Below are 14,949 nucleotides of genomic sequence, written 5' to 3'. Positions count from 1 at the left end.
GTAAGTCTCCCGGATCACAGAGGGACTGACTCCCGAGTTTGTAGATCTAGGACAAGAGGGGCACCCCAGTGGCTGTGCAAAGACGACCCAAAACCCCGTTAGTTTTCGCCCCGGGAACGACGGGACGGGACACTTGAGACGCATCTCGCGGCGGACGCTTTCTGCGCTCTTCTTGGGCCCCCCTGCGCGACCCCCCCCCCCCGCTGCCGTCTTCCTCTGTCCCTTGGTCCACCCGCCCTCCCGTGCCGCCTGATTGGTGTTTCCCAGCGCCTGGCCTTTTAAGGGCTGCCAGCCGGTCAATCTAAAGTGATGAGGCCCCGGGCAGGTGCAAGTCCCCCTGCAATGGATACTTTTACCAGCCAATCGTCTGTGAGCCTGGCCGGTTCCCAAAATATCCGAGAACCAATCAACTGGGGGTACTGGGATGGCGCTGGGGTGGAGGGGAGAGACGGCGTCGGCGGTGGCCGGGGAACGGGCTGAGCCGAGGGAAAGTGGCAATTCATTCGGGACTCGCTGTGCCGTGGAAGCGGCCGCATGCCCGAGCTACTCTTGCCGCTCTCGCGCATAAGTTGCCGCGACTAGGCGCGCTGGTACGGTTAGGGCCCCCCCGGGTGGTCGTCAGAATGGTGATCAAAGTGTTTGTAGCGACGTCCTCGGGCTCTACAGCGGTAGGTATTTTCACGCGATTTGCATTCTCACCCATGAAGGCTTTTGGTGCTTAAAGAAGGGGCGTGGCGCGGCGCACTCCCGGCCTGCTTATTTATTTTTATTGTTTAGCACACTGACCGGACAAGTAGTCGGTCTCTGTCTTTTTGCATTTGAGGTGATGGATTAAGGCCAAAAACGCGGTTGAACATTTTCACGCAACTGTGCTTAAGTGGGTTCGGTTCTACTCTCCGAAAGTTTATACCACAATGTCCCCCAATGGCGCTTTGGATTTTTCCTCAAGCGATTTGAGATACGTTAAGAAAAGTCTCTCCCCCGTTTTTAATCTGGTGTACCTGAAAGAAAATGCACATTATTTGAGAAATACAGATCCCGGCCGGGAACGCCTTCGAGAATACACTGTATTCAGAGCTTTGCAAACTCCTATGTTAAGACGTGCCACTTTTGATACTAGAATAAAATAAAGTTGTCGTTTGATGGAAATATTTTCCCCTTTTGAGAAAGATTTTATTTTATGGCGAAATGGGAGTAGATGCTTTGTGGGCGTTGGGGAGGAGTGTAAGCACCGGAAAATTAAGTATCTCTTAGGAGTCTTAAAGATTATTTTTAAAAATGTTTCCTGTATTAATGGTATGCAGCCTGGTGAGTTTTGAAGATACAGTACTTGCTCCTGAGACGGGAATGTTGTTTGTTTATAGCACTACATCTCAATATGGCCAGTGACCATAGCAGCAGCTAAGGTGTCTTGGGAGATGTTTTCCCAAAAAAGTAACTTTTCTGCCTCTGATCGGCCGCCCCTGTTCAGAACCACTGTGCAAGAAGAGGCGAGCAAAGGGCATACGCAGCGAAGACGGGATGGTGGGAACTAGGCAAGAACTGTTTCCTTTTATATCCAGCTTGCACAGGAGAGCTCAGGTTGCAGCGCTGGCTGGGCCATCATCCCTCACAGGGACCCTTCCAAACAAATTGGCGGCTGCTTGTACATAGCTCAGCCACGGCGTCGCTGAGAGGGCTGACCCCAGGGCAGGCTCAAGAAGCTTCCAGAGCAGCAGGGCTCAAGAGAAGGAGCTGAAAACACTTGTCTCCTTTCCTTGGCAGGCTGCTTGTTCCCTTTAGCCCATAGGCTTCCAATGCCATCAGAGTCTAAAACAATACAGCTTCTGTTCGGTTGTGTATTAGGAATGCTGTTTTTTGCTCATTATCTGTCTCTGAATAGTTCTAGGCATGTTTACTCAGAAGTAAATGCCATTGTGTTTGGTAGAGTTTACATCCTATGTGACATAGTTCTGATTGCAGCCTTCTTCTCTTAGATTAATTGAAAATTAGTTTAGGAAGCAATTGTATGCCCATTTACTGGGCAGGACGAGCCAATGACTTCTCACTCAACCTTTATATATTTGTGGGTACTATAAAACTGCACCTATTTGGTCTTGTGAGCTGAGTGATTGCCAAGGATTCAGGATACCTGGGTTTCAATATCCACTTGACTAAGGAAACTCCGACTAAGGGACGGAGGAGAGAGAACTGCTAAAACCACTCCTTAAATATCTCACTTACCTTCAAAACCCTGTTAAAGTCACTTTTAGTTGGTTCCAACCTGATGGCAAATAACATAAAACTATAAAACAGAGGCTTACTTCTCAATCAGCCTTCAAATGTTTGTTCTATAAAACCTTTGGTGAACTAGAAAGGTGTCCCCAGTAACCAACATTGTCTCTTCTCATATATATTCTTCATGCCTTCTATGAAATGTGTGTGAATCAAAATAAAATGAAAATGCAGTATATTTTCTCCTTCAGAGATACTGTTTTATCTTTAGTGGTCTACAGATTTATGCATATTTAATAATTCAATTTCTCAATTAAAACTCCAATGATTGTGGAATAAAATCATCTTTCAGTGTGTTGGCCCAACTATAACAGCTGCTTTATTTAGAATAACTGCAAAATAGTTATAATAATCTTAGAAATGCAGAGCTGGAAGGAATCTTGTGAGTCATTGAGTCCAGCCACTGTCAAGGTGGCACAGTAGGGAATTGATAGTCTCTAAACCACTGAGGTATCCAGCTGTTTAGGGATGGCCTGGTCTTGTGTGTGCAGTTGAAAGTCCATATCTCTGCCAAAAACTTTCTGTCGCTGGAGATGAAAATAGTACTGCCTCATTGATACAGATACGGCTACCTGTATTTTCAGACTTTCCTTGGGATGGGGAGTTGCTGCGGGCACTGTCATGATCTGCACCTAAACTGCCTCTGCTAGATAAACATATAACTGGAGAAACAAAGGGAAGGAACACCCCAGAACATTTTGCCCTGGAGGTGCGGGAGATTCTCAAATCCAGGTTAGCTGCAGGGAGCAAGCTGCAAATCAAGTCTCTGCTCTCCATCTGTATGCTAGTGCGGCTTGTGCCACTTTTTTGCTTTCACCTGGTTTGATAGCACTACAAATAGGTCAGGAGGCTGTGAAAGACAACCGTTGGCGTCTATACCTTCCTTTTTTCCCTTAGCCAGCGTACAGAGATACATAGGGCCTCTTTTTAGAAAAGCAGCCATCTGGAAGAGTAACTACTTCTTTCACTTTGAGGTCTAGGTTCTCAAGTAGCGAACCCACACTCTAAGGAAGGGTGAGTCAGAAGTCCAGAGATTCTGCAGATGATCAGCTGCTGCTGGAAGACAAGCAGCAGCTGGACAGTATTTAAGATCCCAAGAGGAGCTGTGCAGGCAGCAGTGGAGCAAATGAACACTTGTCCATGATCAGGGAATAAACTCTCCTAGAAAACAAATGACCAGAGAAAATTGCTAAGAGAACATCTCCCTACAACCTTGTTTCTGTTCTTGCTGAATACAAACAGACTGCTATTATTCCTGCAAATTACACAGAAACACACTATATATGACGTAAATCCCTTAGCCCTTGATAGTGGAGTGCTCTTGTAGAAACAGAGTGTATCAGCGTAGGAAAAACTTAGAAAAGGCCAGTTATTTTCTCGAGAAAGGACTACACATAATCAGCAGTTCAATATCCATCCTAAGGTTTCTAGCTTGTTTAGCAAACTTAACCTTCCCTGCTGGAAGAGCTCCAGTACCTGAACTACAACACTTGGATTCTCCAGTACATAATTTTAAATACTTTAGCAACCTATACATTTCAGGATTGTGTAGGATCGAGTAATGACAAATAAGGTTGTATCAAACAGCTGGTGATTATGTAGTGTGCATACAAACTTTAATAAAACAGGAAAACTAATGGAGAGAATAAAACTACTTTTAAGACAAATTACTGAAGGCACGTCCCTGAGAAAAAGGGAGGTGACATAAGAAAATGAATCAGCAGCCTTCCAAAAGAAGTGGTGCCGTGATGCTTCAGGCTTTTTGGACAAAGGAACAGGGAAGATGCATTGGAAATTGGGGAGCTGACCAAAGAAGCTGCTTTCCCAAATAGAATGTTGCTTGATTCTGGACTGAGTGTGTTTCAGCACTGTATGAAAGCCACAGGACAGCTTAGGCCTCTCAATAGCCAATAAGTGGGAATGTGTGTGTGTGTGGGGGGGGGGGTGAGAGCCTATGGCTCCAGAATACTGAAGCCCAAGGTGAAGAGGGCCACCAAGCTGTCTTGTTTGTGTCTATAGAAGATGGTGACTTAATTGCACAAACATACCGCGTTTCCCCGAAAATAAGACAGGGTTTTATATTAATTTTTGCTCCAAAAATGCATTAGGGCTTATTTTCAGGAGATGTTTTATTTTTTTCATGTATAACAATCTACATTTATTCAAATACAGTCATGTCATACTAGGGCTTATTTTCAGGTTAGGGGAACAGGGTATAATTTCTTGCTTATTAGCCAGCTGTTACAGAGATGACAGATCAAGGCTGAGAGATGTGTGTTTAGTCACTGGTAGCCTATTCTCTACCTAGAGATCTTAGGGTAGAGTAAGGATAGCAAAACAATTCAGCAAGGTAATGTACAGTAACATGTACAATGCACACAGATCAGAATCAAGCCATGGTCCCTGGAACTCCCAAGCCTGTTTTCACTTGGTGCCAAGGTGACATCAGGGCTCCAAAGGAAAGGCACTACATAAGCAGGGAACCATAGCAGATAACATGTAGAAAATCTGGGGACAAAATGACAGTGACTTGGGACTCTGGATCAATCCAGAGAGTTTTTTGAACAGACAAGATAGCTGAGCAATGGTGACTAGATTGAGTATCCCTCATCATTTATATTGATTTGCATGGATTCACAAGCCTTACATCCAGCAAAAAAATTCACAGTGCTGCATGCAAGAAAGCCAACTCTAAATACAGTGGGGTCTCTACTTAAGAACGTCCCTACTTAAGAACAATCCAACTTAAGAACAGCTCCATTTGCTAAATTTTGCCTCTACTTGAGAACAGAAATCCAAGATAAGAACAGGAAAAAAAACCTTTCCTGCTCTTTTTTTAACCTTAGGTCATCTTAGGTTAAAAAAAATTCTCCCCCTAGTGGTAGAGTACGTATTAACCAGCTTTGCATTAGTTCCTATGGGAACTAATGCTTCAATGTACGAACGCACCTCTACATCAGTGGTTCTTAACCTTTTTGAAAGAAACGCCCCCTTGACCCATTGAGGAAGTTATCATCGCCCCCCTCCCCGCAGTTATTATTTATTTATTTATTTATTTATTTATTTATTTATTTATTTATTTATTTATTTATTTATTTATTTATTTATTTAAGACACTTAAATCCAATGACCCCTGAAAACAAAATTAAATTCCAAGAAAATGAAATGCCCCCCAAAAAGTAACATTTAATGATTTAGCTGCAAGTGAATTTTAAGACTCAAAAAGAAATATAAAAAGGGCATAAAAACAAATGCAGGAACTAAAAATTTCAAGACAAAAAGTCTGAAACTAAATTAAAATTGGAGGAAAATATATATTCATGCACACTGTAAAAAGGCTGCAGCCATCTTCACAGATTTGGCTTGCTCCACTGCCCCCCTACCGCCCCCCTTCTGCTCCAGCGCCCCCACACCACCCCTTTTCATTCTACCGCCCCCCTGAAAAATGAAATCGCCCCCTGGGGGGCATTATCGCCCACGTTAAGAACCACTGCTCTACATAACAAAAAAACCAGCCAGAACGGATTAATTGGTTTTCAGTCCATTCCTATGGGAAATTTTGCTTCAACTTAAGAACGTTTCAACTTAAGAGCACTATTCCAAAACGGATTAAGTTCTTAAGTAGAGGTTCCACTGTAGTTTCTATGGACGGAAAAGAGCAGATACGGATTAAATGGTTTTCAATGCATTCCTATGGGAAATGCAGATTCAACATAAGAACTTTTCAACTTGAGAACCACCTTCCAATACGGATTAAGTTCTTAAGTAGAGACCCCACTGTAGAGGGATGGTATAAAACTGGAGATGGAAAACTTCTCTGGGTGTTTGCATTAACTGGAAAAAAGGAAACATTGTAAACAAGTGTCTTATAAATGAATTAAAATTATTTTCTTTGCATTTAGTCTCTCCTCCTCCCCTTCATTGATCTGTAGGAGATGAGCCTTTAATTGAGAACATAGAAAACTGCTTTAGGTGAAATCAGATTTTTGGTCTCTTCAGTTTATAGCTTGGCAGCATCTCTCCAGAGTTTCAGATGAGAATTTTTTCCCAACCAAGGGTGACAACAGGATTTTTTTCCTGAGGAGCGGTTAGGCTGGGTGGTAGTGGTGTGAAGAAGCTGCATAGCAACATGGTAGAATAATTTGTGTGCAAAGTGTGTGTGCCACTGCAGCTCAATGTGTCTGTCAGGATACATTACAATAATGAAGACACATAGGAGCCTTTTCGGGGGAAACATCCTTATAGGCATTCATGTTGCCAACTCTGTGGATATGTTGGCAGTTGAACCTGGAACTTTCTGCATTCACACAACCTATCCACAGTTATTTTTATATCTGTGTAAAATAAAAAAAGAGAATTCCAAAGTTATCAATCCTGCTATTTATTCTAGTGTCTAGGGATGTATTTTGGGTTTGGAAATTATTTGGAATCTGAAGTGAAGCAAGATGTTTGTAAGCTTCCAAACTGATCTAAAATGAAGTGAGGAAGCCCAGATTGGTACCCATGTTGAATTGGGGCTCTCCAAAGTACCAGACATTAGTTCAGTACTTCGGTTAAAAAAAACTTGGGGTGGGGAACACTTGGCACCAGCAAGTCTCACTGGGAAAATGAAAGTCGTAGTTTCACAGAACCTGGAAATCTAAAGCAAAAGGAGATTGACCCACCAAGCACCAACAAAAAGCCACATTGTCCCTGAAGCCCCAATCATGGGGGGTCCTAGGAGGGTTCTGATTGATAAGGCAAATTCCCTCACCCCATGGTAGATGGTAATTTCACATGTTTGCAGAGTGAGGGATGGGTGACAGTCTCTTAGAGATTGCTATTCACATTGCTTTCATTTTCAGTACAATGGATTTTTTTACATCATACTCATTTTACATAAACTTTAGAATCTGATCAGTTGAATGTCTGTGTATGTGAATGTGCTATGGATATCTTGACTCTCATGCAGAATTTGAGTGGCGTAGGTCACAGTAGCCTTAGGATTGGACCTTAACTATTCCCTCTTTCACTATGAATTGTACTTTTTACAATGCCTGCTGCTGGCTTTCTTTCTTTTTTTGCAATACTTTGTCTTTTTTTCTTTGCTATACTGACTGTATTTCAGATGGTATGGATCGCAAATATGACACACAAGACAGTGATCAGGTATTCTGCCTAATGAGTCAGCAAAGCTACTAAGCAGGGGTATTCCTTCCTTCTCCTGCAAATATTTTTGTTGAATAAATTGCATGGCTATAAATAGGGTAAACACCCTTTTTTGCAGCTTGTTAATGTAACTTGCAGGAGGCGTGGTTACAGGAAAACTACCTTAGTAAGCTGTAAACAAGGCTGTTTAGCCATTTCCCACCCCTCGTTTCCTCCTTTCTCTTTCTTCTTTATTATTTCTTTTCTTCTTTCTTTTTTTCTTTCGGTATCTAGTTGCCTTTGTTCCAGCACTGAATTAAAGCTATTTTTAAAAAAATTTTGCCATTGTATCAACCCTAGAACAGACTTTTCTGCATCAGTTTGAAGGAATCATGCTGAAAGAATTGATGCAAATGGATCTGCTGTGGAAAAATTAGAAGCCCTAGTGGCAGAGGGAAAAACTATAAATGGGATGAGGAAGGGAACTCCAGGCTGATTCTCATTTTCTTTTACATTGTGTGATCAATAAAAATGTGAATCAGACTGTCCCAATCCAATAACATGTTTGTAGTTGCAACCTAAGTCACATTAGTTGCAGACAGAAGTTGAAGACATTATTCTTTGGACTTCCCGAATCCTCACAGTAGCTGGGTAATATGGGGAGATGTAGCCCCAAAAGTATTGTTTTCAAGCTCTAGTTATAAGCTGCTGGGGGAAGGGGGAACAGGGGAACATACAATCCATATGTCGCTCTCCTTTTGACAGCCCAGACCTTCTTGTTCTACCACTTCTGAAATGGTGCCACCAGTGCCAAGACTATGTCATATATTTCTACATCTGCAGTAACCTCCCTCCCTCGTAACAAACCTTTCTTCTTCTTCCAGCTTTCTCTTCTGTATTTCTTCTTTCTGTTTCCTGGCACAGCCATAATTAGCTATTTTGGCACCCAAGGCAAGTAGCACCATCTCCAGCCAATTCTGTCCTGAAATGCAGGCATGAGCTGCCTGAAGAGAAAGGAAGAGAATGTATACCCCCCCAATTACTGGAAAGTAATTATTTCAAAGAAAAGTACAGTGGTGCCTCGCATAACGTTTTTAATTGGTTCCAAAAAAAAAACCTTATGCGAAAAAAACTTTATGCGAAACACCATTTCCCATAGGAATGCATTGGAAACCGGTTAATCCGTTCCAATAGGCACAGATTGGCGTCCTTAAGCGAAAAAACCCATAGGAAACATTGTTAAACGATACAATGTTTCCTCCATTGAATGTATTGAAGCCGACTCAATACATTTCAGTGGCTTTGCGAAGTTAATTTTTGCAAATTTAAGTGTGTCATAAAAGGGTCAAAAATGGTTTTAAATGCTTGGATTAGCTTCTGCACCCTCTAAAACGGATGCAAAAGTAAATTTGGCTTTGATCTGGCTTTTCGTTAATTTATGGTGAATTTTCCCCCCCAACTTTTGACAGCTGTCAAAATCTGACAGCTCCATTGTTTCCTATGGGGGAGAAAAAAGTTCACAAAAAATTAACAAAAAGTCAGATCAACGCCAAATTAAGTATGCACACATTTTAGAAGGTGCACTAACGATTCCAAGCATTTAAAACCGTTTTTCAACATGTTAAGACACTTTTGTAATTGAAAAAATGAACATCGTTAAGTGAAGCAGGGGACCTAAAACCAAAAACGTTAAGCGAAGCATGGTCCCAAAATCGCTATGTGAAAATTGCCCATAGGGAAAAACGTTATACGAAGCACAATCTGACTCTGAAAAAATAAACGTTAAGAGAAAAAAACGTTAAACGAAGCAAACGTTATGCGAGGCACCACTGTAAAATGAATAGGGCTGGGAAGTATTGTGTTTATTTGCTGAACATTACTGGTTTTGTCACCTCTAGATCTGAGTACCCTCTAAGCTTTGTTGCCTGGGGCAAAGCCTCAGTTGCTCCACCCTAGTTACAGCCCTGTTCCTCAGAAAATACATAGAGGCAGAAATTCTGTGGCTTAGCATAGTCCGCTCTTCTGTAAGTTCCATTGATTCAAATGAGCTTACTTTGCTAAAGTAAATTGCAGCTAGAGGAGAGTCATTGGAATTAGCTGAATTCACAGAGAAGTTGATTCACCTTACTGACTCAAAGGGCCTCCTGTAGTGCAACTTACTACACTAAGCAACAGGACTTCAGCCACTGTGTATACATGGAGGTGGGGTATAGATAGGGTTAAAACCAGAGGTGGGATTGACCCGGTTCGCACCGGTTCCATAGAGGTGGTTGTTATTTTTTATTTTAGTTCGGAGATCCGGTTGCTGGCCTGAGCTGAATGAAGGCGGAGGAGCCAGGTGACCAGCGACGAGCGGGGGAGGGAGGGGGGCTATGTGTTTTTTTTCAAGTTAAAGATAACTAAGGCTGTTGCTCTGACAATTTGAGGAGACAAATGGCAGGCAGATTGCTTACTCGAAAACAGGAAGACAGCTATCAGTTTTTTAACACTAGTAAAGATTTACCATCAGGCCGGGGTTGAAGAAAGCAGATCAACATATCAAAGGGGAATCGAAACTATCCAGACATTCAGGCTGGGGGCTGGAGGGACTGCGAGGAGGAGGAGGAGGAGGAGGAGGAGGGACTAAAGCATACTAATCAAGGATTTGTGACCAGCATCTTCAAGAGGACTGTGTTGAGATAGGTTTAAGTTTCAAGCTTTCATTTTTGAGATTATTCAAGTAAGTAAGTATAATACATAAAAGGCAAACTATGTTTGAGCATAAAGCTGGCTTTTTATTAAATATTTCCCTGCCTTAGCTGTTTGCCATGCAGTCTTGACTCTGGCAGGCAAAGACTTTTGTGGTAGGCTTTTTTAACATGTAAACTGCTGTGGAGAAATGGAGGGAGGGAAATGAAATGGGATTGCTTTTTAAAATTTTTATCATGTAAAATATATTTTCAAAATTATTTCAACAGGATTCCCTTTAGAACCTTTTAGCATTTATGTATTATTGCATCTTTATGCTGCCTTATAGTGGTTTTATCTATATCAAGGATATATTATGTTATTAATTGGAAATAAGGGGTTGTTTTATCATGTTTTAATGGAATTTTATTACCCTGCTCGACTTTCCTAAACAATAATTGTATGTATCTATTTTTTACTGTTCTGGTTTTACTGGTCTTTGACCGTAATTAAGTATACCTACCTATAGTGGGATGTAAAAAAAATATTTATCATTGTGTCAGGGTTTGTGAGCCACTGGAGACACTCTGCAGGGAGAAAGATGGGTTAAAAATAAAAACAAACAAACAAACAACCCGAGGCTCCAGGGTTTTAGAAAAATTGATACTTCTAATTTTTGAAAGAAATAAATACCTGAACTTTGGAGAAAAAAGGTCAGAAGCCTGTTGGCGATTAATTAGTTATTTAGATTTTCAGGGAGGGAACATGCCACTTTTTCCATTGGTATGCAGAAATCTAATATTTAAGATCTATGGAAAAACTAATGGGGAACCAGGCTCTATCAGATATTATATTTTATTATGATGATAAAAAATTTAAAAGTGGCTAAGGGCATCTATTTGCAAAGGCTTTCACGGCTGGGATCTGATGGTTGTTGTGGGTTTTTCAGGAAGAACAATTTTCAGAACACGGCCAAAGAGCCCGAAAAAACCCCACAACAACCAATTAAGGGAATAACCTTTCAACTTTCTGGAACTGGCAGTTAGATGCATAAAAAACCTGTTGTTGCTGTTATTGTTATGTGTCGTCAAATTCCCCCCTACTTAGGGTGCCCCTAGGAATGAGCAATCTCCAACATGGCTTGGCCTCAACAGCCCTGCCCATCTATTGCAAACTCAAGCTTGTGGTTTCCTTAGGGAGTAGGTCCATCTTGCATTTAGCCTTCCTCTTTCCCTGCTGCCTTCCACATTACCAAGTATTATGGTCTTTTTCTATCTATGCCTGCCTTCTCATGATGTGCCCAAAGTAGGACAGCCTCAGGTTTTGTTTTGTTTTGTTTTTGCCTCTGGAGATAATTTAGGCTTAATTGGATCTAGAACCCAATTACTCATATTTTTTTGGCAGTCCAGGGTATCTGCCATATGATCCGATCAGGCCAAGGGGGTCTGCAAAGATGATTGAATTTTTGTTAATTGGGACAGTCCTCTTTGAAGAGCCACATGGCAGCATGCTCTTTTAAGCTTCTGTTTTTGCAACGTTGCCCCTTTGCACTGTCCTCAACAGCCCTGCACAGCTGGTGCAAACTCAACCTTGTGGGTTCTTTGATGGTGTCAATCCATCTCACATTTGGTTTTCCTCTTTTCCTGTTGCCTCCAACTTTTCTACAGAACCTGGAATGGGGAGGGATTAAATGTTGGTGAATTGGGGAGTGGGCGGGAGATGCTTGTGTGGCAGCCTAGTATTGAGTCAACATGTTTTTACAATTATTTTGTAAGAAAAAGTGACTCATTCGAAAACAAGAGGAAAAGAGCAGAACCCACAAGCTGCAAAAAAGCATACATTTCATAAATAAATAACTGGCCAATGGGTTTCTCTGGCCACTGTTTTGAGGGAGATCGTAACCCTGTCTTTGTGGTTGGTGGAGGATTCTGGGAGTTGTAGTCCCCCCATTAAGGGCATTTATTTGCAAAGCTTTCACAGCTGGGGTCTGATGGTTGTTGTGGGTTTTTTGGGCTCGTTGGCCGTGTTCTGAAGGTTGTTCTTCCTAACGTCTCACCACAGAGACTGGAAGAAATGTTAGGAAGAACAACCTTCAGAACATGGCCAAAGAGCCTGAAAAACCCACAACAACCAATTAAGGGAATAACCTTTCAACTTTTTGGAACTGGCAGTTAAATACATACAAAACCTGTGGTTGCTGTTATTGGTATGTATCGTCAAATTCCCCCCTACTTAGGGTGCCCCTAGAAATGAGCAATCTCCAACATGGCCTGGCCTCAACAGCCCTGCCCATCTATTGCAAACTCAAGCTTATGGTTTCCTTAGGGAGTAGGTCCACCTTGCATTTGGCCTTCCTCTTTCCCTGCTGCCTTCTACCTTTCCCAGTATTATGGTCTTTTTCAATCTATGCCTGCCTTCTCATGATGTGCCCGAAGTAGGACTTTTCCACAGAACCTGGAATGGGGAGGGATTAAATGATTGTGGCATTGTTCAGAGACCAGTTCACATCCCAGGGTGGCAGCCCTCTCTTGCTTGTGCTACAGAAAAAGCTTCATTATTACTATTACTGTTGCTCTGTGGTAAGAACTTTTTTTCCGGAAGGGGTCAGAGAATTTGAGAGTTATTCTCAAGTTCATCTTCGCTTTACATGTGTGTTACGTGCCGTTCAAGATGACCCTAATGGGCCTTTCAAGGCAAGTGAGGTTCTCCTTCTTCTTCCTTCCCTTCTTCCCACACAACTACCTTCCTTGTTTCCCCAGAGCAGGGAATAGAGTTTAAACCTGCACTGCATGGGGTTACACAGCACTCTCCCTGAAAACTAAGGCTTGTATTTTAGGACTCTTCCCTGAGGACTTGTGTGGGGCTGAAGGAGAAAAGGGGCAGCAGAGGAGGACAGAGGAGATGAAAATGGAAGGTGAAAATTTGGGGAAGACAGTGGGGGGGGAGTCTTATGTTGTTGGTGAAACTGCGGCATGAAGGAAAAGTGGAAAATGAGAAGAGGAAGCAGCTGCCAGGGCTCTGAGGGAAGCGATCATCACCACCAGCGCCGCCAGCAACACCAACACCCCCAAAGCGACTGGTGAGGAGAAGTGGTGGGTGCAGGGTCGAGGGGAAAGATGGAGGAGGAGGAGACCTCAGAAGAGTCAGTAACTGAAGGACCGATTGAGTTGGGGGGTTGAGGTGGAGTGGCAACAGACTGAAAAGGGACCATACCTTCCAAGCCAGAAGGAAGCGGGGGCGGGGGAAGAGAGAATAACTCCACAACAGGTGTGCAAAGGTGGCCTCCAGGTAACAACAAGCAGGGCTATCAGTCATTTCAGGAGCAGGAAAGGGGAGGGAAGCAATTTTTACTGGTGAGCTATAGGGCAAAATAGGAGGTAAAGGGAAGGAGAGATGTGTCAGTTCTCTGTCAAACTTGGTCATAAGCACCCACTGTGAGGTGTGTGTTTGTGTGTGTGTTTTTGGCACATGCCCATGGTGAGGGTAACGGCAGCAGTATGCCCAAACAGATGCACTTATCCAGATGTCTTAATTATGTGAGAAGTAGTTGTGATAATAGGCAGTAGGGAGACCACTGTGGAAGAAATCCTCATCAGATCCCATTGTCCTGGGCATTTACTTACTTATTTACATATTTATTTACATATTTATTTATTTACATATTTACATATTTACATATTTACATATTTACATATTTACTTACTTACTTACTTACTTACTTACTTACTTACTTACTTACTTACTTACTTACTTACTTACTTACTTATTTATGATTAGGCCATAGAACCTGTTGTTAATTTATTTGAATCCCACCACTGGTTAAAACACTAGTCTTTTGAAGTTGCCTGCATGCTACTGTACAAGGCTAAAGAGATGGAGCCTTTTCTTATAACTGAGTCCACAACATAGTTAAATTGCTGTGATTTAAGACAGCTTATCTGTATCCACAGGGAACTGCCTTAAAGAAGTCTCTCCATTTAAATGGATAGTGTCTATTTTCAGTTATTCTAAATACCACACAGTATACACTCAAGGAAAGGGAAGGGGTGTCTTATTATTTTCTTGGAGCTAAGAAGCAGGTAAACAGTCAATTTATTCTGATTTTGGTCAGGTCATGTCAGAACTTTCCTTGAATCATTTTGCAATCCCTTGTTAAAACTGGTATTTTTAATGAACTGAGATTATTTGACAGCGTGCTAAGCATATTTTTATGATTATAAAAGAAAATAAACTGATACCTCTGGAAGTCCTGTGGATGCAGCCTCCTTTTAAATATATGGAGTATGGTTGTTGACCTACAAAATACAAGTTGCAGGAATAATGAATAATAACTCAGCAAAAGATTGGAAGTCTAATAGTGGAACAGGCAGGGTTCATGAACACATAGAATTCATTACAGCTTTTCTTAAAATTTAGGATTGAGCATTGATTTAAAACCTGAGGTTGAGAGCAATATTTTCTTGATTAGTTTCTTATTAATATTATTAATAGATGCATTTAAAACTACCTGCAATGAGAGGTGTCTGTGAGATAAAAATCTTGCTCTTCATCAAATCTGAGCTCAAAATGAACTTTTCCCAAGCCTTTCCCCTCACTGTATTCTTGAAGGCTTTCATGGCCAGGATCCGATGGTTGTTGTAAGTTTTTCGGGCTGTTTGGCCATGTCCTATTGGGACACAGGGTCTACTGAAAACCCACCTACACAGACCGTTACCTACACAAAAACTCCAACCACCAACCACGACAAAAAAGAGGCATAATCAAAACACTGGTAGACTGTGTGAATCGCAATTATGAAGCTCAGTTTTTCAGCACCAAACTCAACCATCTGAATTGAGCCCTACAGGCAAATGGCTATTCCAAGAATGAAATCACAAAAGC

At 41.9% G+C, this 14,949-nt stretch overlaps 1 protein-coding gene across 2 annotated transcripts in view; it reads left to right on the top strand.

Moving 5' to 3' along the window:
• Positions 1 to 14,949, top strand: part of SH3BGR (SH3 domain binding glutamate rich protein) — a 68,647-nt gene that overhangs the window by 251 nt on the left and 53,447 nt on the right. The window contains exon 1 of one of the 2 annotated variants that reach the window (XM_072994148.2): positions 412 to 668. The exons of the other annotated variant lie outside the window; for it this stretch is intronic. Coding sequence (XP_072850249.2) covers positions 624 to 668 — 45 coding nt within the window. The 5' untranslated portion in view covers positions 412 to 623. Of the gene's footprint in view, positions 1 to 411; positions 669 to 14,949 lie in introns of those variants that run through there. 2 annotated transcript variants of the gene reach the window in all.

This window comes from Pogona vitticeps, chromosome 3, assembly GCF_051106095.1.
Source record: "Pogona vitticeps strain Pit_001003342236 chromosome 3, PviZW2.1, whole genome shotgun sequence".
NCBI classification, from domain to species: Eukaryota; Metazoa; Chordata; class Lepidosauria; order Squamata; family Agamidae; genus Pogona; species Pogona vitticeps.
Note: the sequence above shows the minus strand (reverse complement) of the source record. Positions and strands in the feature narration are given on the sequence as shown.